This window comes from Manacus vitellinus, unplaced genomic scaffold (assembly GCF_001715985.3).
Source record: "Manacus vitellinus isolate BGI_N305 unplaced genomic scaffold, ASM171598v3 scaffold_5_pilon, whole genome shotgun sequence".
Classification (NCBI taxonomy): Eukaryota; Metazoa; Chordata; class Aves; order Passeriformes; family Pipridae; genus Manacus; species Manacus vitellinus.
Window position 1 is genome coordinate 22,016,398 of NW_021940682.1, and position 27,831 is coordinate 22,044,228.

At 38.4% G+C, this 27,831-nt stretch overlaps 1 protein-coding gene across 1 annotated transcript in view; it reads left to right on the forward strand.

Annotated features, from left to right (window-relative positions):
- The window catches only part of FGD6 (FYVE, RhoGEF and PH domain containing 6), a 72,171-nt gene that overhangs the window by 8,777 nt on the left and 35,563 nt on the right, over positions 1 to 27,831 (forward strand). The window contains exons 2-5 of the mRNA XM_018080810.2: positions 485 to 2,921; positions 19,323 to 19,470; positions 22,527 to 22,594; positions 22,688 to 22,718. Coding sequence (XP_017936299.2) covers positions 485 to 2,921; positions 19,323 to 19,470; positions 22,527 to 22,594; positions 22,688 to 22,718 — 2,684 coding nt within the window. The remainder of the gene's footprint in view (positions 1 to 484; positions 2,922 to 19,322; positions 19,471 to 22,526; positions 22,595 to 22,687; positions 22,719 to 27,831) is intronic.

The following is a 27,831-nucleotide window of genomic DNA, read 5'->3' on the forward strand; positions in this document are numbered from 1 at the left end:
ACACATTTCCAAAGGTTGTGGGGGAAGGGACAGAACTGCCCTGGTACTTAGCCTAGCTGTCCCATTATCTTCATGGCTTATTGTACGTGTGGCACTTAATATACTTACACCATTTAAAAATGATATTATAATAGTTCAAACTGCAAAACCAGGCTAATCTGCTCTGTTTTTATTTAGCATCATACTTTAGCATCTGAGCAAGGACATACACTTAATATTAAGTTAAACTATTTAACAAAAACTTACCTTTGAAGACTTTTCCTACCACTCTTTGTTGTGCCTATTCAAACAAAGAAAGGCAACTAGTAAAAAAGCGGTGTTAGGGGAGGGAGGTATGCTTTTAAGAGGAAAAATGTATTTATACACACACTGAGATCTTGTAGATCACAAGTTAATATTACAAAACTTCCAATAGTACTGCAGTGCAGGTGAAGTTGTTTTGTAGGCAGTGGTGACTAAAGTCTTTGTTTTCCATTTTTCCTAGAAATTAAGAAGCCACCAGTGGCCCCCAAACCAAAATTTGTGGTAGGACACAAAGCAACACCTCCACCTGTTGCACCGAAGCCTGATGTTGTACTTTCTGGTGTGATACAAGCAGCAAGGAAAACCAAGCCAACAATTGCACCAAAACCAAAGGTTCTCAAGAGCTCATCCATTCCTGAAGTTAAACCTCCATCGTCTAAACGAAAAAGCACAAAAAGCTTTGAGGAGCACAGGGAAGATTCTTCTCAAACGCTAGACCACTTGAACTATAAAAATGAAACCTCGGAAGGGAGCACTGGCAACACAACATATATTCTACCTGTGTCATCTTGCAAATTTGAATGCCTTCATAAACTTGAAAGTGGAGAGAAAACCTGTAAAACTCAGATCATTCTTGAGCACTTTGAAAACTTAGAGAACATCAAAGCTGTTGAAAGAAATGCAGCATCTCTGGGCGACAGTCACAATGAAAAACTGGGAAATAGAAGTCGGGTGGTTTTGAAAGCCAGCATTTCGGAAGAGAAGCTTAAGGATGTCCTAACTCATGGTGTATTTCCTAACAGCGGTCCTGTAAGGGATAGGCATGCAGACAAACTTGACAAAGGGGATGGTAGCAGTTCCAAGAACGTTTTTAAAATAGAGATTATGGAACTTGTACAGTCTTCATCATCTTCTGAGGTAGCTAAAGGGAAGCAACAAAATACTGATAGTAAGATCATTGCTGATGAGTTTCAGATGTCTGAAATTTGTCCTAGTTTGACTGAAAATAACCACAGTTGTTATTGCCCATTGGACCAGGAAATCTTAGAAAATGAAAATTTAAGTAGCAATAGTATGTTTTCAAGTGAAGTAGGGATGAAAGCAGGTGCTAATAAAGCTTCCCCTGAAACATCTTCACTCTTGAGCTCAAAAGTGCTTCCTATCCCTAAGCCAAGAAAGCCACGTGCCGCATGTCTGGTCCGTCAGGATGGCATAGACACCACAGGAGAAGGAACAAAGGAACCATCTAATTCAGAGAAGGATTCCTATGGGCTTGTGGACCAAAGCTTTAAAAACCCAGCAAAAATTAATGTCCTTGGTCAAAGTGTTTGTTATAACAATAATACAGAAGTGCTTCATCCTGAAAAATGTGAGATAACTCGAAGCAATGCAGACAAAATGCATCATGTGAAGGAATCTGCTGTGGAAGATTCAGCTTCACAAAATCTTTTGTCTCAATTGTTACACAAAAGTTCTGATTTAGTGGGAATTGTTGAATGCTCTTTAGATACAGACCATAAGTTAGTTAATTCAATGGATAAGGTAACAGATGACAGCAGTATGCCAGATGCTGTGGACAAAAGGACTAACTTTGTCAGGTCTGATACTTTGTCCATGAGTTTGCCAAAGCAGCTCAAATTGACTTGCAGTCAGCACTCATCTGCTTCCAGTAGCCTCCACATATCCCCACAAAACTTGGAAAATAAAGAAGTTAAAATAAAGGATGAGAATTCTCCAAAAGTTGTTCCTAAGAAACCACAGAGGCACAGTCTTCCAGCTGCTGGCCTTCTGAAAAAAGCTGCCTCAGCAGAGCTTGTGGACAAAAGTTCCTACACCTCCAGTGAGAACAAATCAAACAGTGTTCTGGAAGGATCTCACTTCACACATCCACGAGCCAAGGAGCAAGGTGCGCTGTCATCCTGTGATATACCCAAACGTTCTGAGAAACCCGTTTGGAAGTTACCTCATCCTATTCTTCCATTTCCAGGAAATTCTGAATCATTAAAAACTGCTAACATTGCTAACAGCTTCAACCACTTCACTGTTGTGACAAAGCCTAGGGCCAAGTCTCTCTCTGCTGTGGACATGGACAGGACAGACAAGCCCTGCAAAGACCATCAGAAGAAAAGTAGCTTGAAAAAGTTTCTGAACATGAAACTGTCAGTTTGCTTAATGAAAAGTGACTTCCAAAAATTTCTGTCTAAAGGCAGCCAGTCGGTGGATAGTGCTATTGGCAACCTTTCCACAGGGGACGGCTATGGAAGTGGTAACAACAGGAATATAGCGTCTGTAGGCAGTGAAAGGAAAGCGAAATCTGCCAAGGCGCATTCTGTAGAAATAAGTAGTCCGGCGCTACAGAAGAAGAGGCAGAGAAACAGGAGTCAACCTGAGATGCGCAATCACCAAAGGCTGGAGTCTTTAGATAGGCATTTACTTTTGGGGGAGAATCTGGCACAAACGCGTTTGAATTCTGTAACCAGCACTTGTGCTCCAGAGTATGAGAATGTGCGTCACTGTGAGGAAATACCTGAGTATGAGAACTTGCCTTTTGCTGTGGGTGCTAGGAGAAATCTCTGTTTTGGATGGCAGAACTCCAGCAGCGTGGAAGACCAGAGCACTGGCTTCTATGAGGCTGAGGAACTTAGCGAAGCTACAAACAGGCGTTGGAGACTTGACAGGTAAAACAAAAAGCAAAGGGGAGTTAAACAACTCCATTGTAACTCTGTTGGTTGTAAATATGGTTAAATGATGACTTGGGAGGCTGTACCCTTTTCGTTAAATACCAGCAGGACAGTTGTTGCTGTATATCTTTCTGTATACTTTTGTTGTTTTGAAAACTGCTTGCACTTGACAAAGAATCAAGAGGAAAAGTAATCTAATTATTCCTCATATGTTCCTCAAAACTTGGAAAACTTACTTATGTGCTTTTTCAGATTTAATTAAAGCAAATCAGATACAGTCATGTATTTATATCCCCTTCAATGGGGAGGAATGAACCTTACTAGTCTCGAGATGAACTGAAATAAGCGTCCATAGAGTACAAAGTTGCTAGGTTTATAGGGAGAATGAATATATTTTTAGATCAGTTGATAGAACTGGGAAAAGCAGACAAGCTTTTGGGTATGTAAATTCTTCGTCAGGTCTTGAAAGCTTTTTTGGGTATAACAGAAGCTACTGCCTCTTCCTGAATATAGTGAGCCTTCTGTATCTGTCTGCTCCTAGCAAAGGTGGCAGTGAAGCACGATTTCTGTGTGACTCATACAGGGTATTAGTGTGATGGGGTTTGGTAAGTCTGCAGGTTGCTGCTGTGCTTCTTTGTCTCAGGAGGTGGTAGAGACAGATAATACCAACAGATTTAAAAAGGGATTGGACAAATTCGTAAATATGAAGGAACGTCCTCCTATTACACCAGGGGAGGTTTAGATTGGATATCAGGAAAAATTCCTTCACCGAAAGGATGGTCAGGCATTGGAATAGGATGCCCAGGAAAGTGGTGGAATCGGTGTCTCTGGAAGCATTCAAGAAGCGTCTAGATGTGGCACTCAAGAGACATGGTTTAGCAGGGAACATGGCAATGCTGGGTTAATGGTTGGACTTAATGATCTTTGATGTCTTTTCCAACCTTAATGATTGTGTGATTCTATGTCCAAAATGGGTGCTAAATGGAATAGGCAGGAACAGATCTTTTAATATTTGTATTCCTGTGACTGTGGATTTTGGGAAGAGGAATGGGCCACAGAGAGTGGTTGGGCTTGTATGTTCTCCCTAAATAACATCACTTAGTTTGTCCATCAGTGTGATAACAGGTGAAGTGTTGTGTTGTTTTGACTCGATATGGTATCATTCAATTTTTTAACTTCAGCCAATCAGTTTGTCTTAGAGATCCTAAAAATTTGTCTCAAAGCAGCAATAAGGATTTGAATGAAATACGTGGCCTATATATTTCAAAGTCCCCAGTAAACTTCTTTACACTGTGCATAATGACAGGAATAAATGAAACAGCTTAAGAGATAGTCACACTTAACTTCATTTTGTCACTGAGAGTTACTAAGCCATGTTTCATTTTGGATGTATGTATAGCAAACACATGCCCCAAAAAATCTGGGACTTGGTCATTCTTTGGGGGAGCATGTTCTCTTGTATAGGAAGAGACATATATTAAGGGGCATCCCATGTTAATAATTGTTTTTAGAGTTAATATTATCAACATGGAACTGTTTGATGGAAAGCATGAAGCCTTATCATGGAAAGTAGGATTTCAGGTTATGGGCTCCCCATTGGTATATTTATTCATGTGGTTGTTCGGTATTTTTCTTGTTTATAGCAGGGTATTTCTTGGGTTTGTCTTTGGTATACTTTAAATTCGTGACTGAATATATGCTTTTTGTTTAAATCCAATATTTGGATATCTTTGAGGGATTTTGATCATGCTCTCTTGGAATTCACTTGATTTGGTGTACCTAGGAAGGGTGAGACCAAATTTAAATAAGGACGTATTTTATGTGTTTATGTGATCTATTTTGCTTTGTGTTATGTGGTTCTGAATCCAGGTGAGAATAACTGTCTTTGCTTTAGGAACAGGATAGTTTTGCTGTATGAAGCATGGTAGACATGAGATTGCAGTTGCTCCTTTAGTGAAATTCCATAGTTTTCTTACCTGGCTGAGTGTGTGAGATTTATAGTTATTCCCTTGCCACAAAAACTTTCCCCAGTACCAATGGTGATATGAGGATTTAAGTGGTCTCCCTGCCACATCTGAACCTGCTGCTCCATAAGCTGGATATTCTTGGCACAACTGGGTTTGTGTTGTGTTTTTTCTTTAAAAAACACACATAGAAAACCATAACCAGAGCCATTTAGGTGTTTATTTTAAACTAAATTACATAGTTGGAAACTACCTTAGGAAATAATTAATATATGCAGTTACTTCAATAGATCTTAGGGAACAAAGAAATCCTTAGGGAAAATGGGTGACAGAAGGATACAGTGGTCTCCAGACCCAAATCAGCTGCTGCTGGAAGAGCAGGGACTAGTATTCATTTTGGCTCTACCCTGGGGGGGTGTAAGGGTCCTCGCCCAAACACAACCAGGCAAGCAGCTTCTCCAGCTTTCCCATCCATTGTTATCTCAAATCCTTTGAAGCTTCTTTATCAAAGTTGTCTTACCCTTTCTGCATAGTTCTGTAAGAGCCTTTTATCATTTTCTGGGCCAGGTAAATGTTAGAGAAACAGTGCTGCTGTTGTTATTGAAATAATAGCTGCTCGCATTTTCCCCAACCTGTCAGAACACGCACTTAGCTCTTTTTCATAGATCATGGCACATAAAATTCCTGTAATGCACTGCTAATGGGGATTTCAAAGCAAATTATGTTATGATTAAAGCCAATGCACAAATGAGATTGTTCTTCTGAGAAATTCAGACCAATTGCCTGCGCTTCTAGTCGTAATAGCACATAATCAGGATATTAAGTCTGAATGCCAGGCTTGCCATTACCAGAAGAGTTCAGTGGTGTCTTTACCTCCTGTTGCATTTCTTGCTGGAGGAAGAAATAAAGTTTTCATAATGTACCCAGTGTTTTTGTGGTTACTAACAAATTTCCTCATGATCCCATTCTCATGAAACCAGTATGCTTTAATGGAGAATGTTAATGGCTTCTGACACTCTTACCTGAACTTCATATGTCTTATTTAATTCAGATATGTTTTGTTTGCTTGGGCCTTCCCGCAGGGGTTTAAATGCAAATGGCAGACCTGAGTAGTTAATGGTAGGTATCAGTTTTTACTTACCACTTGATTTCTGAGTTATTTGATGTCAGCCTCCTTTCTACTGGAGATGGGCTTGGCTTTGACAGGAAGAGAGCCCAGGGTCCTGATATGTTGTGTGAACCACTGAGGTGGGACAGGCACTGCTGACAGGAGACAGGTGGGTTTAGTTTGTTAAGTAGTTCAGGAGAATATTCTCAAAGTAAGTAATGACAGTACCTTGGGAGCAGATAATCCATGTTTTGTTTCCACTATAGAAAAAGAAAGTCTTTTGAAATGGTTTTTAAAGATGGTTTATTTTGCCCTAGCCTACCTGTTTGACTGAAAATTTAAAATGGAAAATTTATGTGAATGTGTTACTATGAGGACTCTTCAAACAAAGTGAGTGAAGACTAGATGCTATGGGATAGAAAAAGTACTGGTAAATGTAAAAGAGGTTTTAGATATCACTGTCTAGTCACAGATAACAACATGGAAGGCAGCTCTTTGGTTTTGGTTTTGGTGCATTTTGTGCTTTTTGGTTTGGTTTTGGTTTGTGTTTTGTTTTGGTTTTTTTTTTTTTTTTTTTAGAAAAGAATGGTTTGGGCATGAAAAGTGAGGTGAAAAGTCAGTGATGCTGGTACCGCCACAATTCATTTTAATGTTGTCAGAGACCAGTAGTTGTAATGATTCTGCTTTGAAGTAACACCATTCTTTTAAAACTTCCTAATGAAAGAAAAATATTTATGCATTATTCTATTCATAATATTTATGGTTATTCTAGTTTTAGTGACAAACTTTTTATTGAAGAGGACAGCAAAATGTTCCTTACAAACTAAAAGTAACATTTAACGTACGTTGTCCGGTAACCTAAAGATGCAAAGGAACAATGAATGTGCCTTGGAACATCTGTCATGCTGCAGAAAACAGAAACTTGAACTTTTTTGGATCTTGTGGCCTTCCTTTTGGTATTTGTTACATTGTTCTAGGCAAGAGAATTGTATTTCAGGTTGAGTGAGTCTGCTCCTGCACCCTTCCGGGAATAGCATACTGTATTTACTGGCTACTCTTGACAGTGTTCCTTCAAGATGTTGCAAATGTTGTTAATTGGTTTTGACAAAATTTATAGCTGTATCGTGTTTCTGGCTAGAATTTTTCTTTGGAAAGGGCGAGGGAGGGAGGAGTACCATGTAACAACATGCCTTTAAAATCTTAATGGTGGTATAATTGAATATTACTTCTTATTTTCCCCATACCTGCTGATTTAGAATAATCTGTTGGTTTTCCAGAAATGAGCATCTCAGTGCAAAATGTAAGTTTGGTTTTCCATACTAAATTCTGCTTTGGTGACTGAGTCCCCAGAGGTCAATTAAGTGTCCATGAAAGCCTTCCTGGAATATTGTGTTTCATATTGAAAGCTGTGTGGTTAAGCACTTTGCTTTGATACATATTCCTCTTTGATATACTGAACTTTGTTAGGGTTGAGACATGCTTCTGATGAGCAGTATTGCACCAGATAAATATGGTGTTGTTTAGGGATTGACTGTGTTTAGGAAGGGGGTTTTTTGCAATTGCAAAATTTCCATTCAGAAATACTAAATTAATAAAATACTGCAGGGTCTAAATAGCATTTAGAAAGAATGTTCAAACACTTATGCAGAGATTTGAATGCACAAAATACATTTTAGGTATTGGAGGTGTTATACATTAAAAACCACTTTTTACTGAATTTTATTGAAGAATGTAATTTCTTGATAAGTAGAGGCCAAGTATGTGGATTTTTTTTTTTTAATTTCATCTGTTTCCTAAAGATTATAATGGATTAGTTTCTGATCTGAGGAAGGTAGGTTCCTTCTCCTGCATCAGCTCTGCGGTCTTGTCCTGTCTTCAACATCCCCTGTACTTCTAGCTGGCTTCTGCCACCCTTAATTGTACATAAATTTCTTTCTTTGCAATTGCCCATCAGGTTTTAGTGGAATAGCTTTGATAATAGGCTGTTTAGGTTTCCCATCAGGCCTCATTATCTTTAGTCATGTGTTATCACTGGCTTTCTTTTTACGTTCTGCTTCCTTGAGCCTGCTTTTTTCTTCTCCCCTCCCTACCTCCCTTTCCCACGTATGTTGTGCAGCTGGTAGGCTTCTGCCAGCTCTGAGGGCTTGTCAGTAAAGAGTGAGTCAGATGGCTCAGATCTCCGCTTCCTGTCCCCCGCGAGGCTGAATGCAGAGCCTCTCTGGCAGTCCTGGAGCTGGGAATGGACAAAGGAATTCCTGGCTAGTGGATATAAGGAATAAGCCATTTTGTTTTTACAGACTATGAGGAAACAACTTCTGTAATTGTTATGTGCATCTAATTAGAGTCCAAATCAGTGAGACAAATCAGTGTTGGTGAGGAGTGGTAGTAGTACTGTTACTTGGGAATATCAATATTTGACATAAGGACCTTGGGAAGGAATTTGGTGCATGCAGGTGCTGGGAACCTTATGTCTAGAATTACTCTATTATGTAGTGTCAAGTTAATTATTTTATACTACTAGGGTAGCATGTAGAAACTACATGAAAGACTTGCAGTGATTTTTTTGCTCAGGAAAGCATATGGGCTGTTGTGGGTTTTCTTTTCTTTCCTTCCAAGAAACTTTATGTGAATCAGTGTCTTCATGGTCTGCTTTTCTAGTAAGAGAAGTTTTCCTTAGTGTTGGGGTGGCTTTTGGTTATACAGCTTTACAGTTTAATCTGTTATACAACCTGAAATAAAATGCATATACTATAAGAAGAACATATGCACTCTGGAAGAATACTCAAATCTTCTAAAGCAAGCTGGTAGAACTATGCTGACATCTTTCCCCCCTTTTTTAAATTTTCTTAAAAATCAGAATAAATAGGAACTTTCTTGCTTTAATAGAATCTTCACACATTCTCATGCAAATATGTTTTTTGAGATGTGCTGATTTAATCCGTTTGACAGTGGGAGAGATTCTGAGGTCTGATCCTCTCCATCTTTAATGAGGGAGAGAAAGGACTTGGAGAACTGCATTTTTCCAATACTATTATTCTAGTATGCAATCCAGTCATGAAAAGATTTAAAAGATCTTATGAAATGAAAACAGTTGTGAAGATCTCCAAGATTGTCATGAAAGAGAATTTCTGTCATTGGTGTTTGTTTCATCCCTCTTTTCAAGGGCTCCCTGTTGATTTTGGTAAAAGAAAGAGGTGGGCGAAGTAGGCTAATACAACCAGAGCACATAGGGAAAATTCTGACAGAGCTGGAGGTGCAATAATGAAAGTCTTGTAATTTGTCAGGTGATGTTACAAGTGCTACATAAAAATAGATGTGATTTAAGTTCTTGACATTTTCTTTTTTTCTGCATGTAGTTAGGGCTGGCTGTACTTGTGTGTATGAGAGGGAGTGCGATGGTCCTGGCAGTGATGAGGTGGGCGCTGCCAGCACGTGCTGCCCAGCTGCTGGGTGAATCCATCTCACTCTCTGAAAGGTTTGGTGGCTACTTTGGCCATAGTCTTATGCAGCCTAGACAATTACATCACATTAACCTTGAAGAACATGCAGTCCATTTGCATTAAAAGAGCCATTTTGAGGGTAAACTGTGCTATCCTGTGTTTCCTACTGAAGAAATGCTCACCACAGATGGCAAAAGTGTCCTAACTCTGTTGTTCCCATCGTTCCCCCTGGTACAATACAAGGATGTCCTCGTCCTTCCTCCCAGTGACGTTTCCTCAGCTCAACATGTCAGCTCTTGCCTTCAGCTGGAGGGTGGCTTAGAGTGATGTGGGGGAGTGTGAAGTAAGGAAAGCAGCACGTAAAGCTGCTGCGTCCTTTAGCCTGCTTCTGAACCCCCTGTGTATGGTAACAGGAACTCGGTGTCACGCTCGTTCATCAACTAATCTCCAACTCTTTATCGTTTTCTTTCCTCTTTTATTCCATGTTTGTGTTTTTCCTAATTTTGGCATTCTTCATCTGTATTTCCTTTTCCGTAAGATGGGGGAAGGAAGCTAAGTTAACACTGCGTGTTCGTCACTGATGTTGGCCTTTCTCCCCCACCTCCAACACGTGCTCTCTGTCTCTATTTGCCAATCGTGGTATAAATTAACAAAATGTAACTCCAGAGAGTACCTCAGATGTAGAATGGAGAGTCAAATGTGACATGAGAACTGATGAACGACCCATTTATATGTTCCACAGCAGCCTTTTCCTGTGGGTTATTTTCAGCATTTGCTCAGGAAATGTGTTTGTGAAGCTTTGTGGTGTGGTGATATTCCAACTGCATTCTAATGTAATAGTAGACGTAAAAAAGAGTTTTGGGTGGCACAAAATAAGTGTTGAAAGTAAGCAATCAAAATATTAACTTTGGTTTTTATATAGTAATATGCCACATTTACCCAACATTTATGTTTGATCCAGTTAAAGACAGTCAACAAATGTTAAAGACAAGTTAACAAATAGATGTACAAAAATGTGCAGCTACATTGTTTCAGTGCACTAGACAGAATCTGGGTTAAGCAATGCTGATTTTATATTAGATGATAGAATCCAGTAAGTTTTGTTTAGAAATATTAAGTTTATACAAGTTTTAATTTTCCTTTAAAATATCTTCATGCTTATGAAAAACTGCTCTGCTCAAGCAGAAGTGGGCTAAAGAAGTCTTGCATGTGAATAAATAAAAGGAGTTTTTACCAAACCTGCCATTTTGATAGCTGCTACCTGAGCCTTGTGGCTTAGGGATTTCAACTGCACGGAGTTCTTCTCCTAATCAGTGCAAAAAGTTAGAGGAAAAAAGAGCACAAGTCAATCTTAGCAACTCAGTTATTCTCTACATCTAGTCTGTGTTGATCTGAACCAAACTATTTCATCTTCTGTTTTCTGACATACTACTTAGGAAGCTGCATCAGCTCCTCTCCATGCAGATAGTTGTGTGCATTAACTCTGATGTTAGTGAACAGACTTATTTATGCATTGGAATGTCATGGTAACCCTGGCAAAGCAAAGTCAATTTTGTTTGAATTGGATGTTCATAGGAAGCTTTCTTCTTACTTAGTATAAGTTTTCTCTTTCCTATTTGAAATGTTTGGTTTGAGATTTTTATCCCATTTTATTTATAGTTTTCCAGAAATCTATTTAATATGTGCTGGAGTTGTGTTGTGGTTTTTCTTTTTTGTGTGACTGGAAAGTAAAGTGTTCTTTTTCTTCTGATTCTGCTGTCCTTCCCCATTAGGGACTGTTTTGTGAACTGAGAGAAGTTAGAACAGCAGGTCTTGACTGTAAATGGGTGCCATATTTTGCTGGTCTTGTTTTATATTGGTTTTGCTAGGAGTTCTTTCCAAAAGTGTTGGTCTGTGATCATTGCAGCTCTCCCTATGAAACAAGAATTAATGATAAGGGAAGGCAAAATGGTGTAAATTCTGCTATACATTTCTGTAAGAGGATAATCTGAGAGCTGTTTGCGGCTTTTTTTAGACCATGCTTTCTAAAATTGTGCTGTGAAGTATGCTTATGAATAAATTCTCTTTACCTATTCTGTGAGACAGTTTTAGATGGTGACAGGAAGAACCAATGCAGGGACTGCTTCCTTTGTATAAGCTTCCAGGCAAGGGTTAAATCTCTGGTTTCCCCCTAGTGTTTCACTTTCCAGTACCAATGTTCAAGACTGTCCCCTTGTATCCTCTTGGATTATATTCTGCTACATTGACATCACCTCCTTTTGGCACCTCTGTTGGGATAGGTAAAATAAGGTCTAGGCTGCAGTTCATTCTCATTTACTGCTTAATGGTCCAGTATACCTGAAGGAGAAATGAAAAGCAGGGGGACATGAAGAGGATAATGAGGGAGATATTTTTTTAGCTCCAATGGTAGACAGTCATTGCTGTTCAGAGAATCTGAAGTTCAAATGATAGGTGAATATATGATGGGTTACACTGCAGGGGCATCTGGAGTGATACAAAGTTCATCTTTATGCTTTCTAGACTGGTTTGTGAAAGGAAATGTGCTGATGTTGGCTTCTTCAGGATGATCATGGAGCTGAGGTATTGCAGCAAAATGTAACTCATGCAAAAAGTACAATAATTGATGCCTTTATTAATCTTGCTGATCACTAATCTTGTTATGTATTTTCTTAAAACTTCCATAGGAGCTCACTAGTGATCCCGGGTGTTATTCATTGTTATTTGCAATCCGAGTGTCTGTCTGCTCGTCACAATGGCAGCTGTGCCATGCTGTTTGGGAACTGAGCTGTCCCACTGTGGGCACCAGTTTTCCTGGAGACGTTTAAACTGAGACTCTTTCTCTGTCTTTTTTTTTTTTCTTTTTTTTTTTTTTAATGTGGCTTTGCTATGATGAGTGTGGAAACATCTGAAGCATGCATGTGTGTTTATGTTGAACTTTCCAAGGATCTAAGGAATTGTCAACAAACGGTCTCATTGAAGATGGCTCCTGTGATCATGGGAGGCTGCCTGTGGTGAGAGACATCCTCGGGTGCCTCTGAAGCTGGTGTTTGCAAATCACAGCTATATAAGGAGATAATTTGAGAACTGTTTGCACCTTTTTTAAACTGTACTTTTCCAAATTGTGCCACTAAAGTATGTGTATGACTGTATTGATCATAGTGTGCCCAAAGTAGGGTGACTGACAGAATGGATTACTTAATAAATTTTTTACCTTTTTTTTAAAGTGTGAAGCACGTATAACAAATGCCTTGATTTTTGGCATAGAATGTGAGTCAGATTTTTTTTTTTCTTCTTCTGAGGAAAGAAATCAGTGCTGTCTTGGCCTGAGGATAACAAATGCTAAACTTAATGCTGCTGGCGGCAAATGCTGGGATAACTTGGTTCCAGCAAGTCAGGTGTTGCAGTTTGCAACATGCTCAGCCAAGTATAGAAGGAGCTGCCAGTGGCATGATCTAACAGGCTAAATGTGGTGGCAACTCTCAGCAGTGTTTGTGATATCCTCCTTGCCCAGAAATCCCAGGTGTGAGCAGTGAGCACCAGAGGTAAAGACTGGGACAAAGAGAGTAGTTCTTGGTATTTCTCCCTGCAGGAGCAAACTCCTGGCATTCCCACCTGTCCTCTCTCAACAGCTAGTCCCTTGCCTGGGAGGCAGCAGACAGCTTTCAAAGTGCAAGCAGCTCTGAACCAAAATCCATTTCAAATAGGTCGTCTTGAGCTTTTCTTTTGGTAATGTATCACTGTCATGAAGCATCCTGGCTCCTATAAAAAAGTAGATGCTAATGCATGCATACAGTACGTATGATATTGTTTAAAATAATTTTGTTTCAATTCTTGAAGTCTTAAAATTGCAATTTGAATAAAAAAGAGCCTGGAGTGCACAAAATATTTTCAATTTGAGTTGCTCAGCTGGATGCTGGTTGTTTCTGTTTTCTAACTGTGATGCTTGACGACTGTTTATGTTGGTAATTGAATTCTTTAAGTTCCCTAACCAGTCTGGAAACAATATAGCACAACAGTTATAGGTGATGCAAATAATCATGGATTCATTGGTCTAGTTTGTTTACCTCTTGTTTTGTGGTGCTTTTTATTTTAAAGACTGTTATAGAGGTCTGTTTCATTCCTTGCCATGTCTCCTATGGAAGGATCGCTTGCAGACAGAACTAATGAATCTCACAGGTGTGATCTGTTCAGGCAGTCTTAAAATATGAATAAAAGGAAGATCAAAATCAATTGTCATATTCCTTACCATCAGACCAATAAAAATTCCTGGTTTGTTGCCTTTTTTCTTATTAGTCATAATAATATGAAGAACTAACTGATTGAACAACTCAGTATGAGAACTTACTGATTGAACAACTCATTGAGTTGTTACTGCAGAAGAACTAATGGCATAATGTTAATGCTATTGTGTAAAATCATATTTGAGAGGGTACCTTACTATCTTGCTCTCTTGCTGTGAAAAAGCACCATTTTTGGCAGAGAGGTTGAAGCCCAAGCAGCTTGGCTGCAACAAGGCAACCAGTGTCCAGTGCTGGCAGCCAAGTTAGCACTGTGAGAGCCACAGCAGTACCCTCCAGCCTTTCTCACACTGTCCACAGCATCTAGAGAAGAGGGATGTGATCTCAGCTTCAACTTTTTTCATCTGTGCGTCGGTCATTAAACCAGAGAGGTGACTGATGCTGTAGGAATAACTCAGATAAGTAAACCCCCTGGTCTAGGCTGCATTTCGTCCTCATTTGCTACTTAAAGGTCCCATATGCCTGAAGGAGAAATGAAAAGCAGGGGGACATGAAGAGGACAATGAGGGAGGGAATTTTTTAGCTCTAATGATAGACAGTCACTGCTGTTCAGAGAATCTGAAGTTCAAATGATAGGTGAATATATGATGGGTTACACTGCAGGGGCATCTGGAGTGATATGAAGTTCATCTTTATGCTTTCTAGACTGGTTTGTGAAAGGAAATGTGCTAATGTTGGCTTCTTCAGGATAGTTGTGGAGCTGAGGTATTGCAGCAAATGTAACTCGTGCAAAAAGTACAATAATTGATGCCTTTATTAATCTTGCTGATCACTAATCTTGTTATATATTTTCTTAAAACTTCCATAGGAGCTCACTAGTGATCTTGATTGGTATTCCTTATTATCTTTGTGCTTTGCCAAGTATGCTTGTTTTCTAGAACTGATTTTCTTTTTTCCAAAAACCTGCAGTAATTAAATATTAGAGACATTGGACTGTCTTTAAAAAGAATTATTGAATAAAACTAACATAAAGTTCACTAAGCAAAATTAAGCAATTATTAACTAAGCAATAATTTCACTTTTGCTTTGGGTTTCCAGGAGCATCTCCTATTGTCTTGAGCACCCAAATCAGGAAATTGCTTCAAAAATTGTTTTGGGATATTAACTTGAGTTTTATCTTTGCAGCCCTTTTTTGAAAGAGAGATTTTGAATTTAGATACGACCAAACAGAAAAGATGCCATAGAAAATTTTTTTTCCTAAAGTCTTTTATCCTTGGATTTTCCCAGAAGTGTACAACTAGGATTCATTGAGGGAATTAGTCAGTGGGGCATGCTGCCTTACCTACAGCTGTTAAAAGTACAAGGTTCTATAAAAATGTAACAGTGTTATCAGCTACTGCCTCCCCAGAGAGTCAGAGTGCTTTTAGGTCTTGAAAAAACAGCAACTGAATATGCCTTAATTAGTGAAGTTGATTACAGGGACTGGTGATATTAAAAACTGGAAATGGATATACACGAATATTCATTGTTGCCTCTCTGGGGGAAAGTGAGGTGCAAGCAACTGTGGAAAGATTGTGAAATGCTCTAATAATACAAAAAGGATTTGAGATGAAATGTTATAATAAGCCAGGCCTTTTGGCACTCTGATCTGGTGTGTATTTTTGACTTCAGTAGGAACTCTAGTTTCTGTAATTTTGCCTATATGTTGAAGGTTTTCTTTAACAATAAACAAACAAACAAACTCCCACAAAATCCCCACAATGAAGTATTGGAGGAAGGGACAGAAGGATAAAGCAGAGTATAATGGATACTCCTTTTAAAGCAACAAAAGGATCAGAAATGAAGAGTTTAGCAATGTGTTATGTGCAAGGTTCTGTTCATTCAACATTCCTACATATTTTTATTACTTACTGAAAGTAGAGAAAAGATCTAGAAATAATGATCACAAGGAAATGTGTGTAAAGCAGCAACGTGGATGAATCTATTTTAACTAATACTTTGGAGCTGTGGAAACTTGCTTTTTAGTAGTTCTGGTGATGCTAACAATTGAAGTAATTCCAATATACTATAAAATACTTACTGTTGGGGCATTCCATGGCAGAGAATCTTTCTGAATCATCTCAGTAAAGCTTAAAATACTATTTGCCTTCTAAAGGAATTACAAACTGAGACTGAAATGTTAATTGTGACTTCAGGCTATGGTGCCCTATGCAGGGTCTAAATCAACAGTGTCTGAAAGTGAAGCCTCAGGTGTACTTGAAGCTTCTATAATACAAATAAGCTAGTGTGAACTAGTCTTAGTTGTCTTTTGAAGACAATAAGTAGTTTTTATGCTGATTAGGATTTATTTTTCTGGCTGTAATAGCTTGATGACATTTCTTAAGTTTTGACAGTTTATCTTGCTGAATGCCTTACTAGGACCAGCATGTTTTATTTCATTAATATTTTACTATTGCAATGGGAAAATACAGGACAATATATATGCATCATCCCATAAACTGCTCATTCTGAGGCAAACTAATGATTTCCTCATTTTACATGTCAAATAAAAAAGCCCCACATCTATATTTAGATAACTTGCTCACGAGATATGGCAAGATATTCTTACTCAGTGCACAGCACGGTGAGTTGGCAGGGATGGTGTTTCACATGACTGATAATGCAGAAGTTTCTCTTGGTATTGCTGTGGACAAAGAATTGTGATGAAGAGGGAACAAGATAGAGATAGGTCACAGTATCCCCAAAATTCCTATCAGAAGAGCCACTTAAGCGTTACTGCATGGTTGTGGTATTTTAGAAAAGAGGAATTCATATATGTTAGAAAATATTCTGTTTATTTAAAGATTTACTACTATTTCCAGAGACGTTTAAAGGCTGCAAGGCATTTCACTATATCCAGAGATAAGTTTAAGAGAACTGTACATCCACTTACGTTAAAGATGACATCAGAGGTAAAAGTACAGAAAAGAGTAATCAGTAAATATAAAACTGCTTTCTGTTTCACCAGAAAAGCCATAACATTTACAAGGAAAGGTTAAGGCAAAAGGTATGAGGAGAATCATGTGTTCTCCAGCACGTGGCTGATAAGTGCAAGTCAACACAGTGACTTTGTCACCATTTTCTCTGAAGAAGAAACACAACTGCAGATACCATCAGAAGGGCATCTCCCCATGGCTACAGTATTGCATCCTGTCCCTGAACTGGCACCTTGTTTAATTCTGGAAAATGGCTGGGTGCGAACTGATTTATTAATCATCTAATCATCCAAGGTGATTTTTTTCTTTAAAAACCAAAGAAAGAAGGAAAAAAATTTTAAAAATAACCACCAAAAAAAGCCTCAACAAAATATATCAGGTGGAAGAACCAGAGAGCTGTAAGCTGAGCACATACAGGATAAAGAGTTATGGGGGTTACTAAAGATGCTTTAGTAGAGCAGATACCATATGCAAGATTTTGTAGATGGTTCTCTCAGCTCTCGTAGTTTCCTTTACGTGAATAGTAGGTGCATCCACACCACAAAAACCAGGAAAGGAGCTTACTACTTAAATGTTGTGATTCACAGGAAGAAAAGAAATGTATACAGTGACTGGCTCTCATTTGTGGACACTTACTAAACATCCTAAATCACCACTAGTTAATTATTAACATTTTTAAGTAGTTTTTTTAGTGAAACTTTCTATTAGATAAGCTGATTAATCTTACATTTAGAAAATGCTTCACACAACACAGGCCATCTAATTTGTTCTTCATCCTTCACTGGTGATGGGATTATGTTTGCACAAGTAGAATACAGCCTCAGTTAGAAGTATTCTTGTTTCTGACTTCCAAAAGGATGGGATTTTTAAAACTTTAAGTTCTGGCACAGCTGCCCTGAAAAGTTTAAATGGGAAATGACAGGAAGGTCTGGGAGTGGGCATCCAGTAGAATATGCTTGGGCAAAAGAGCAGTGATGTCACAGGCGTTTCCTTGATGAGAAGGAATCTTAGTTAAAGGAAATTGGAGTGGCAATTAAATCTTAGGGATAGGGAAAGGGGCAATAAAATGTCTGTTAACAAAATTAAAATTTAATGAATATGGGACTAGAAAGTGAATTTCAGTGTGGTCAGGGATAAAGTGCTTAATACATTTTGCAGTGGGGAAAAAAATACCCCTAATCAGAGGTAGATTCAGTGGCAGATGTGGATGGTAAAACTGAGTAATTTAGAAAGGAAGGAGTAGCAGTATTATTTCTGTTGCAGGTTTTGACTAAAGCTGGGGGATATATCTGCCTGATGTCATGCTACAGATGTAATAAAGATGTTTGTCCTCTATAAAATAAAATATGAGATAGCATCTGCTGAAATAAACATTCTCAGGCCAACTTGACTGTGAATTATATAGATTAGACAAGGAGTTTTCTGAATTGCTGAAGTTAATGAGTAACTGCAGAAGTCTTAGTTTCCTGCTAGCTCCAGTAAAAAGCTGCTTTTTTGGCTTCGTGGAACTCCTGGAGACTCTTTGGGAACTGTCCCTGGCATAGGCCATGCACTGTTGTCATCAGCACTCATCTCTCTGGTGGCTGCTCTTTTCCTGCATGAAGCTGTTCATTTCCTAACTGAAAGAAATGGGTGTCTCTCTGCACCCTCGGTGCTGCAGTCTTGGCTCTGGACCTCATTTGAACTCAGTGATGACTTTACAGTAATCGCCTTCCTTCCCCTGCTCCATTTGGTTCTGGGAGACAGTAACTGCTTGGGAGTTTCCTGAGTCCTTCCTGTGTTGTCGTAATAGAACAAAGCTATTTTAATTTTCTCTCTGTCTTCATGGCTGACCAAGGTCTGTCCACAGGCCAGCTAATCTTGTCTTCTCTAAATATATTTCTATTTGTGATCGGCATTTGTGTGTTGATTTTTTTGGTCATTGGTGATGTTTGTTTGTTTGTTTAACTCTATCTTAAGCATTGTCTAATCAACACCTTGCTGTGGCAGAATCCCCTCCCTTGAACTGCTGGCCACACTGCTTTTGATGCAGCCTAGTGTATGATTTGGCTTTCTGGGCTTCAAGTGCACATTGCTAGGTCATGTGGGACTTCTTGTCCACCAACACCCCCAAATTCTTCTCCTCAGAACTCTTCTCAATCCATTCTTCACTCAGCCTGTATTTGTCATCCCCGATGCAGTTGTTTAGCACATGCATTGAGGAACAGACCTGTGTATATTCACAAATCTAGAATTACAGACAGAGAGCTCCAGTCCAAGTACCGTATCTGAAACAAGACCTGCTCCTATCAGATAGAGGATAGCAAAATGGCTGTGATCTTTCTTTAGCCTTCTGGCACACAATACAAATGTTGCACTGTACCTCCAGTAAGGGAATAGATTTATCAGACTTTTTTTGTTAGGCAAACTCTGATGGACAAGAATAATATAAATACTCCAAAGGTACCGTGGCTTTTGCACACTGTCAATGAGCATTGAATCAATTCTAGCATAGACAAATCATTGCTGAGTTTTGAGTTCACTGTGGAAAAACCTACTGTCATTTTCAGACTGCCCACTACTGTTCTCAATATTTTTGATAACAAGTATACCATTTATTGTGGTGTAAAACCAAAAGTTCTTTACATAAATAGAGTATTATATGTTTGTTGACTATACGTATTTTAATTTTAGGTCCTTAGAAGACCACCATGATCATCCTAATGTGGTAGTGGGAGATATTCAATCAGATGAAGAAGATATCATGAACAGTTCTGATGAAGATGATGACACAAATTCTGATTCCAGCAAAGGGGAGACTGATCCTCAAGAAGATAAACAGGTATCTTTTTATTTTTATCTTCTGAAGCTATTCCTCACTCTTGTACTATTTCATAAGTTGTAACCTGTTGAGATATTTTCAAATAAAAGGCATTAAATCAACATAACTTTATGTATTTTTATCATTGTTATTGTTTAGTGGTTGTTTTTTTCCTAGAAGTTTAGTTTAATATGTGCATATTAGCCTGACATTAAGAGGTCAAGTTTAAAAATATCCACTACAAAGTGTGTTTTGCCTGGCATAATTGTTCTCACTCCTTCACTGAATCATGGAGCTGTAGACCTACCTACCATGCCCCTCTAGTAGAACTACATGCAGAGATGTACATTTAGAGATCTTCAGTTTTGAGACTTATAAATAGCTTTTAACAAGGTTGTCTATAACTCGCAGATCCTACAGTGCACAGTGTCTCTTGTGCACTGAAAATTTAAAATCACCTCTGTGGCCCTTGAAAGAGTGTAAGCCACAATTGACTGTTGGGGTTGAGATCTGACCTTCTGCTAGCTTCTGTGACTGCCAGATTGACTTCTGGACTGATTTCCCTTATTTTAATCTTATTACTTCTTCAAGTGAGGAGCGAGAAGACAGTGCTAACTACTCCAAATGTGATGAAGTTTTGAGGGTCCTATCCCTCTCCTTGGGGATACTCACATTCTTATTTCTCAGTCCTGGATGCCTTGAAACCAGCCTGCCCATAGACCAGTGCCTCTCCTCAGCATCAGTCTTGACAGCTGTTTCCTCTGATATATTTGCTTCCTCTCCTTAAAAATAATTAAACAAAACAAGCAAAAAAACCCCCACAAAACCAAAGCCCCAACAAAACAAAACAAACAAAAAACCCCAATGAAACTTGTTAGTGTTGGAAGAGAGGCTTGATGTGTCAGACCTGGATGTTGTTTAACCAAATGAGAGGAATAAATTGGGAAAGGGAAAGAATCGCGGGAAAAACTTGTTCCTGTGAAACTAAACAAGACCGTACCTGTATAAAAGCTGACTTACCTTGCGTGCTTTTAGAGGTGCCCTGAACCTTTCACAATGGAGTTTTACAGGAAAGTGTCCCCATGAGGAGCGTTCTCGGGCAGGTTTTACGGAGTAATTCAGCGCTTGCTGTGAGGCATCTGCCGTGGGCTGGCTCCAGCTGCTTTCAGCACGTGCGGGCCGGCAGCTGGGGATTAACAACCAACTTCCTCACAGGGAGAGCAGCTGCAGAGGAGAATGAAGTGGTCTGCACCGGTCATCAGCTGGGCTTGTTTTTATTTTTCCTTACCACAAGCATCTGACTATTTTGATGCTCTATATCTGTTAGGGGATTTAAAAGGCTTCTTTCCAATCTGTGCCTAAGAGCCCTATTTGTACCCTTTTGGTTCTCCCGTTAGAGACTCTCAGAGCCAGAGTATCTTTGGCTGAGCAAATGCAAGGTGGTCTTTTCAGTGCCAGCTGGTATGTGAAAAGTATTTCAAATGGGGTTGAAAACAGACTGTGATATTTCATTTTGTAATTGTTTAGCGGTAGCATCTTGTTCTCAAAATACTAATTTTCATCTCATTTGCAACTGTCACATCTACAGTGATGGCAGATACCTTGCTCTGCATAATTGACTTACTTGTGAATTCAGTCATGTAGGGTGCCTGTCAACTGTGCTTTCCACAGAGGCCTGAGGATAGGTGTTACAATCTCACTTGAATGCAATTAACCCTCACTGGATAGATCTAAGTTTAATTTCAGAGGTCAAATCCCAGCTCTGTGTGCAGATGTCTACATTGCATATAAAATAAATAATGTATTTGTACATATGTGATGCAACACCAAATTATTTAATGTTGAAATTAATTTTAGTAATAAGGCACGATGTCATTTGAATTCAAATTAAAAAGTTTAATTAATTTTTTTTTATTTTGAATACAACAATATCGTTAAAACCAACCTATGAGTATCATCTGTTCCATGGTTTCATTTCCAGCACTTGACATTTATTTACAGGTTTGGAGAAGAACTAAATATCTAGACAAATCTTGAGATATTAGTGCTTATGAACCAAAGTTTCATGGATATAATGTCACCAATATCTTATTTTCTAGACAAACTGTTCAGTGCCTTTATTATACTACGATACTCAATACAGCCTCTCCAGGATTTCCATCTCACTTGGGATGTGTATCCCAGGATGCTTTAGTGCTCCTCATCCATGCTCTTTCTTTGCAGTCCATTAAAATGAAAGCCTGAATGTGTAATAGATGTGGTGACAGCTGGCAGCAGAGAAGCATATGGCAAACCTTGAGAGCTGTTTTGGAGAAAGGTGTTTTATCTGAGGGAAATTGTATGTGGGAGCTACACTGTGTAGTGAACACTTCTGCATCCTGATGCCTGCCCCCATTTGCTTTGTTAAACCTGGTCACTCTATCCGATGTTGAACAGTAGCATTGATTTTTTGAGAGCCAAATGTGCACATAAAACCAACATCATCTCTACAGTGTTTCAGGTAGGTGGCAAGGCTCATGCTTCTGCATCTTTGCAGCACAGTTCCTATGTATGCCAGCAGCTCCTTTAATAGTCAGAAGCTGACTTTTCAGTGTGTTTTCCTCTCCTTTCATCTTGTTTTTCAGTAAAGAAAGTGCATGTGTCTTTTAAGATGTTCCTGAAACACCTTTGAGTTCACCACAAATATTACTGTTGCTCTATTAATCAGGAAAAAAAATCAAATAATGTAGAAATATTATCTGTACTATAGTACTTTTGCTAAATAATAACTGTTATTTGCTAGGGCTTCATCCATTATGGGCTTCAGTGCTTCCTCTAATAATCAAATGAAAAGGCTGATAGTGTTGTAAAAGCTAATCTTAGCTAATATCATTGTTTCCAGCTACAAGCTAAATTGATTTTCTCACAAATCCTGAAAAGACAGAAGATTTTAAAGCCAAGAACTTTCAAAGCAGTCTAAAATGTTTTTCTTAGAAATAACTTGAATAAGTGCATTGGATTTGAGGAACTACTAGTTGGAAATGATCTTTATGACCATTTTAGTAGATGCATGGTATAACATATAATTTTATTTGCAGAATAAGGCAGCCGGAAAGAAAACAAAGGTTTACCATATTGCCAAGGAGATCATGAGCTCAGAGAAAGTGTAAGTATCAATGCTAAACCTAACAGCCACTCAATTTATTTTAATTAGGCAATTAAAATGTAACTATTTGCTTTTTTCTTGCTTTTCTGATAGGTTTGTGGATGTGCTAAAACTCTTACACATTGTAAGTACTCAAAAAACAAGTAGTTTCCTCTTATATTTGTTTAATCTATTAAAGTTTTATGTTTAGGTTTTATTGTAGTGACTGTGCATTTTTTCTGCTTTGTCTACATATTCAAAATATAAAAATTAATCTAATTAAGTTGAACTTTAAAGTCTCACATTTTATATAATGCATGAATATTTTGGTGGTTCCTTCTGCAACTCCTTAATAAATGTATGCAGTCTTCCAGTTGAGTATGGGTTTTGCTTGAAGACTGAAAATGGAATATATATCCATTTATGTTAATCAAGATTGTATTTTTAAGCCAGCTTGTATTGGCTTATAAATATGTACGTAGTAACAAAAATAAAGTTTCTTGTTAGAATAACTCTTTAAGTGGTGGGGGAGGCAGGAACAATTTACCTTTAGAATTGGTACATTAAAATGCACATTCTTTAAGTAATCCAGCTAATATCTAATAGCTGTAATGGTGCATCCATCACCATGGCAGCCTTTTTTTCTTTTGGGCTGCAGTTCCTTGACAGATGTTTGCTTCTGATAACAGCTGCGATTGTAGTACCTGCAATGTGTTGTCTACAGCAAGGGTTAAGTATTTCAGCCATGTTTATGCAGATCAGTTGTCTGTAAACATGCTGTGTTCAAGGTGATCAATGAAGAATTTTTCTTTCTCCAGCTCAGTTTTATATGTTTTCTGTCAACTTCTTAATGGTATGTGTTTGTACCATTTTGTCACTCTATTAAGTGCAAGCATAGTGATGTTTTTTCTGGAGCAACAGAAGTGGTTATATTGCAACCAGATGCGTTGCTCTGTCTCAGTCTCTTGAGAAGCATGTTCTATGAAACTGGGAACAAAGGTTCTTATAGATGGTTGTATACAGTCTGGTAATAGAGAGATCTTTTCAGGAAACAAAAAACTTACCACACCATTTGCTGATTGCTCTTTTGGTTTCCTCCTAGTAATTGATTTTCTGATTCTGTTCAAGCTTGGTTTTTAAAAGCTGGATCAAGCAGTTGCGGCCAATATATAATTTATATTCAACATGTTTCTGGTACAGAACTCAAGCTCAAATACTGGTTAAAGGAAGAGAGTTGTCCTGGAAAAGTTTTAAGCTGTATCATTTTAAATTATCATATTTTTCAGGCATGTAACTTATTTGTTAAAGGTGTCTGTTTATAAGTGTATTAGTTTTTCAGGTAATGTGCAGTACTGGAAGAAAAGGCTGAGGAGGAGAATACAGGCAAGCAGAGAAAGAATGTGAGAAAGGGCAAATAGTAGGGAGCTTAGTGAATTTCTAAGATAAAGTTGTCCTCACACTGTAGAAGTGCAGTGGTGTAGGACGTGTTTTGCTTTTCCTTTAATGGATAACTTGCAACTCTTCATGACAGTGTGCTAGTTCCTAGCTGCCAAATAAAAGCTATTAGAATGTTTTTATTGGCTAGCAATAACAATCAACATGTATTCAGCCTGGTCTAACAGAGGGGATGCTAGGCTAGAAGTTGAGGAAATACTTTGTCCTCAACTTGTTGGTTGGACTGCAGCGGGAACCTTGATGAGTGTCCTTGTTATACTGGTTTTTAGGTTCTGTGTGAATGGTTCTTAATTAAATAAAAATTACCGTTGCTGAGAAAGGTTGCAGAAACATGTTTTTTTATTTCCACAGAGTGGTATGCCTGGGGATTTGTGTATGTTTGTCACAGATGTTATTAAATCTGTTATTAAATCTGTTAAATTTAATAATATATGTCTTATGGATGATATTTTAATGTTGATAAAACTATCCTGTAGGTTTCATGTCTGCTGAACCACTTTGGCTTACTAGATTCAGTGTCAGAATTACAAACTGCCAATCAAGCAATCTCTGACAAATTTCTAGAATTAGAACTTAGTTTGCCCCCAAGCTGGGTTGTTTTACCCATAGTAAAGATTTAGCTGGTCAGGGGATGTTCTGTTACACCTTCTGACCCATCTATTAGTCATTTAGCAACTTAATTCCATTCACAGTGATATGAAATTAATACTGTTCTCCTCAGTCTGTTTTACCAAAACCAGTTAAATGCAGCTCATGGCATTTAATAGAGCCAAGGAATAGGACTGTTGATGTAAGAAAAAGGTTTTTAATTTGCTACGACTTAGAGCCTTAGAGGTGGAGCCTAAAGCAGTTGAGAAGGGGAGAATGTGATTGCAGACTTCTTACAAGTACCATTGGGGGTTTTTTAGCATTTTTTCTTTTATATTGACAAAGTCAAGTTAGGTGGAGCAACTCTTCAAGATACCAGGGTGCCGGCATATGCAGACACTGTCGCACACCATAAGTTCATCTGACTGCTTTTGTTGAAGACATACTAGAAAAGTCTCGAGAAAATTAAAAAACACTTGAAGACACTTCTATAAATAGTAAATAAGCTGGTTATAACAGAGATAAGGGACTCATCCGGCTTTCCACACTCTGTCAAACAGACTCCGTGAATGGGATTGCTTGAGGGTGTAATCAAACATTAGATGTAATGCTCTTTCAGGGGACAAGATTCCAGTGAAATGCTTTTGGAAACTCCTGAAAACAAAGGGGGTTAAATTAAATGAACTCTTCTGTGTGCATCTTTGTGAGATGGTTCATGCATGGTCCCCTGGGGGTAAAAAAGGGTTGAGAAGATAGAAGTGCTGTTCCTTCCCTAAGGGCACTTGCAGAAAAAAGAAACAGTGAACTGGCTGTAAAGCAAAATTGACATAGGAGTTGCTCTCTGCCCAAAAAACACCTGGTGTTCCTGGAAAAGGAGTAAGGCAGTGTTTAGCCCTTTGTGCTTTTTTGTTGTGGCATTCTCTGGAAATTGTTAGCTTTGCACAAATGAGAGGACCTCCTCAGCAGCACCCTGGTGCCCTAAGGGTAAGCTGCCTGGCTTATTTGTTGTCTTTTTTTTTGGTCTGAATTTTGTTCTTTTGCCAAAACCTGCCACTCCTGTTGTTATTCCAACATTTTCAATTTTGTTTCCTCCCTGCTGTGGATGGTATAAGCAGCAAGGCTTCTGGTCCAGCAGAAGACTTGCTTTTTTGGGATGACTCCTTCACTTCAAGGCTTAGTGTATATTTTTTTGCTGTATGAAAAGAAAAACTTAGGCCTGTGGGCTTTTGCATGAGCCTTTAAATCTGTGCTTCTGACTTAGACCTCTGTTCTGTCCATATTAGAACTCTCAGACCAAGTAAGTAGGAGCTGTCAGGAGGCACCTCTTATCGTTTCTGCAGCCACAAGATCAGCCTCTTCTGGGAAAAGGCAGATAAGAGGTTGAACATCTTTTTTTTTTCTATTGTGTGTCCTTCCAGATACACTTAGAAGAGTGAAAAATTCTGATTTAATGTTTCCATTTTTCAGAAGACAATTGCAAAATTCTCTCTATAAAAACTATATACATCTGTAATCTATCTATATATGTATAAACTTGTATTTTTGTATATTATAGCCAAATATTGTGAAAAATAATTCGTAGTAAATTTGGAAAAAGAATGTGATGAAAATATAGATTAAAAAAATTAATAGCTATGGGCTTTGGAGCAAAGGAAGTTCTGACCTCTGGTCCTGGCTTACAACTGACCTACTGTTTAGCTGTGAAAAATTCTCTCAACCTCCAACTTCTTTTTCTCCATCTGTAGAATTCCAATACTTGACCAGTCTGAGGTGAATATGTCGACAAATTTTTAGTCTCTGAAGTGCTTTAGAATTGCTGATTAGGGTATTTGACAATGAGTTGCAACTTCTTATCAAGAAGACTAATGAAATAGTTTAGGTTTAGAAGGAAACATTGTTCTACTACCCAGCCTATTCCCTGAAATAACATTCTGGGAAAATACCACGGTCAAATCATTGATTGTTGTAAAAAATTAACTATCTTATGTTGTTAAAGACTTATAAATTATTTTACTACCTGAGAAAAAAAATGCGTGAAACTACTTGGCACCTTTCCAGAAGTAATCTCATATGTTTGAAAAATGTCTCAATCCACACTTAGTCATAGTCTTCATTAACTATAGTTGCTGTAGTTTAACTTAGCTAATAGTCTGACTCTTGCTAGGAGTGCCTATTTATGTTTTAAATACTGTATTTGGGAAATCTGTAGCTGTATTCCTAAGCAGTCATGTTTACAGTTTGTCATATCTAGCAGCCTGGCTGTTCCCCAGAGCGTGAAACATCTTCCCCTTCCCTCCTCCTTCCCCATAGGATGTCTGTGTGTGTGTGTTCCTTGAAAAGCATCCAAGTGCAAACATACTTTTTTTCCTTAAATTAAACTGATATTTGAGCTATCTGCAGGTGCATTTAGCTGGAAGTTGTACCTCAACGGAAGGGATTATGACTTATTTTTATTTTGCTGATGGTATTTTTTGAGATAACAGGTCCAAGATGAATGTTGGTTGAAGACTTAGGAAAATACGTGACCATGTTTAGATCATGTAGTACTTTCTCCTCCTGTTAAATTTCCAAGAAGTTTTAATTTCATCCATTTGAAATTACGTGCATTCAGCTATTAGGTACCTGAAGGTTCATTTAACCCAGCCAGCAGGTGAGGGAGGGTTTAGTCTGCTCTATACTTCTTGGTTTACAACTAAACTTGTTCCTTTGCTCCTTAGACTGATGTGGGTAGGTCACTTTGCTGTGGGCTGGGAATCCTCCAGTGGAAAGAACTGGGAGGGGTTGTGAGTCAGGGCCTTTGCAGAGGGGAAGTGCTGACCGCATATGATTCACAACAGGGTCAGAATTATTTCAGATATCACGGCACTTTGCTTATTTAAGGAAGCTGCATTGAAGGAGAGGGGGGAGGAAACACAAGCAGTGATGGTGGTATCCTTCTCAAATACTGCACAGCTCTAGGGGGAGTGTATACTAATAGCATAAATAAAATTCCCCAAACGTTTTCAAGTTAGAAGTGTTATATCTGCAGTAATTCGGCAGCATTATGTACTCAGAAGCCCTTAATATGCCTAGACTAGATTTTCAAATGGACAAGTAGCCAGCAGGATGCTATCTCAGTCTAGAATAAACTAAAACTCTTTCTGGTTTGGAAAGAATGTTGTTCCCAGGGGTGGTGATGGGTGGTGTCCTCTGGAAGTAGCTGTGTGAAGATAATT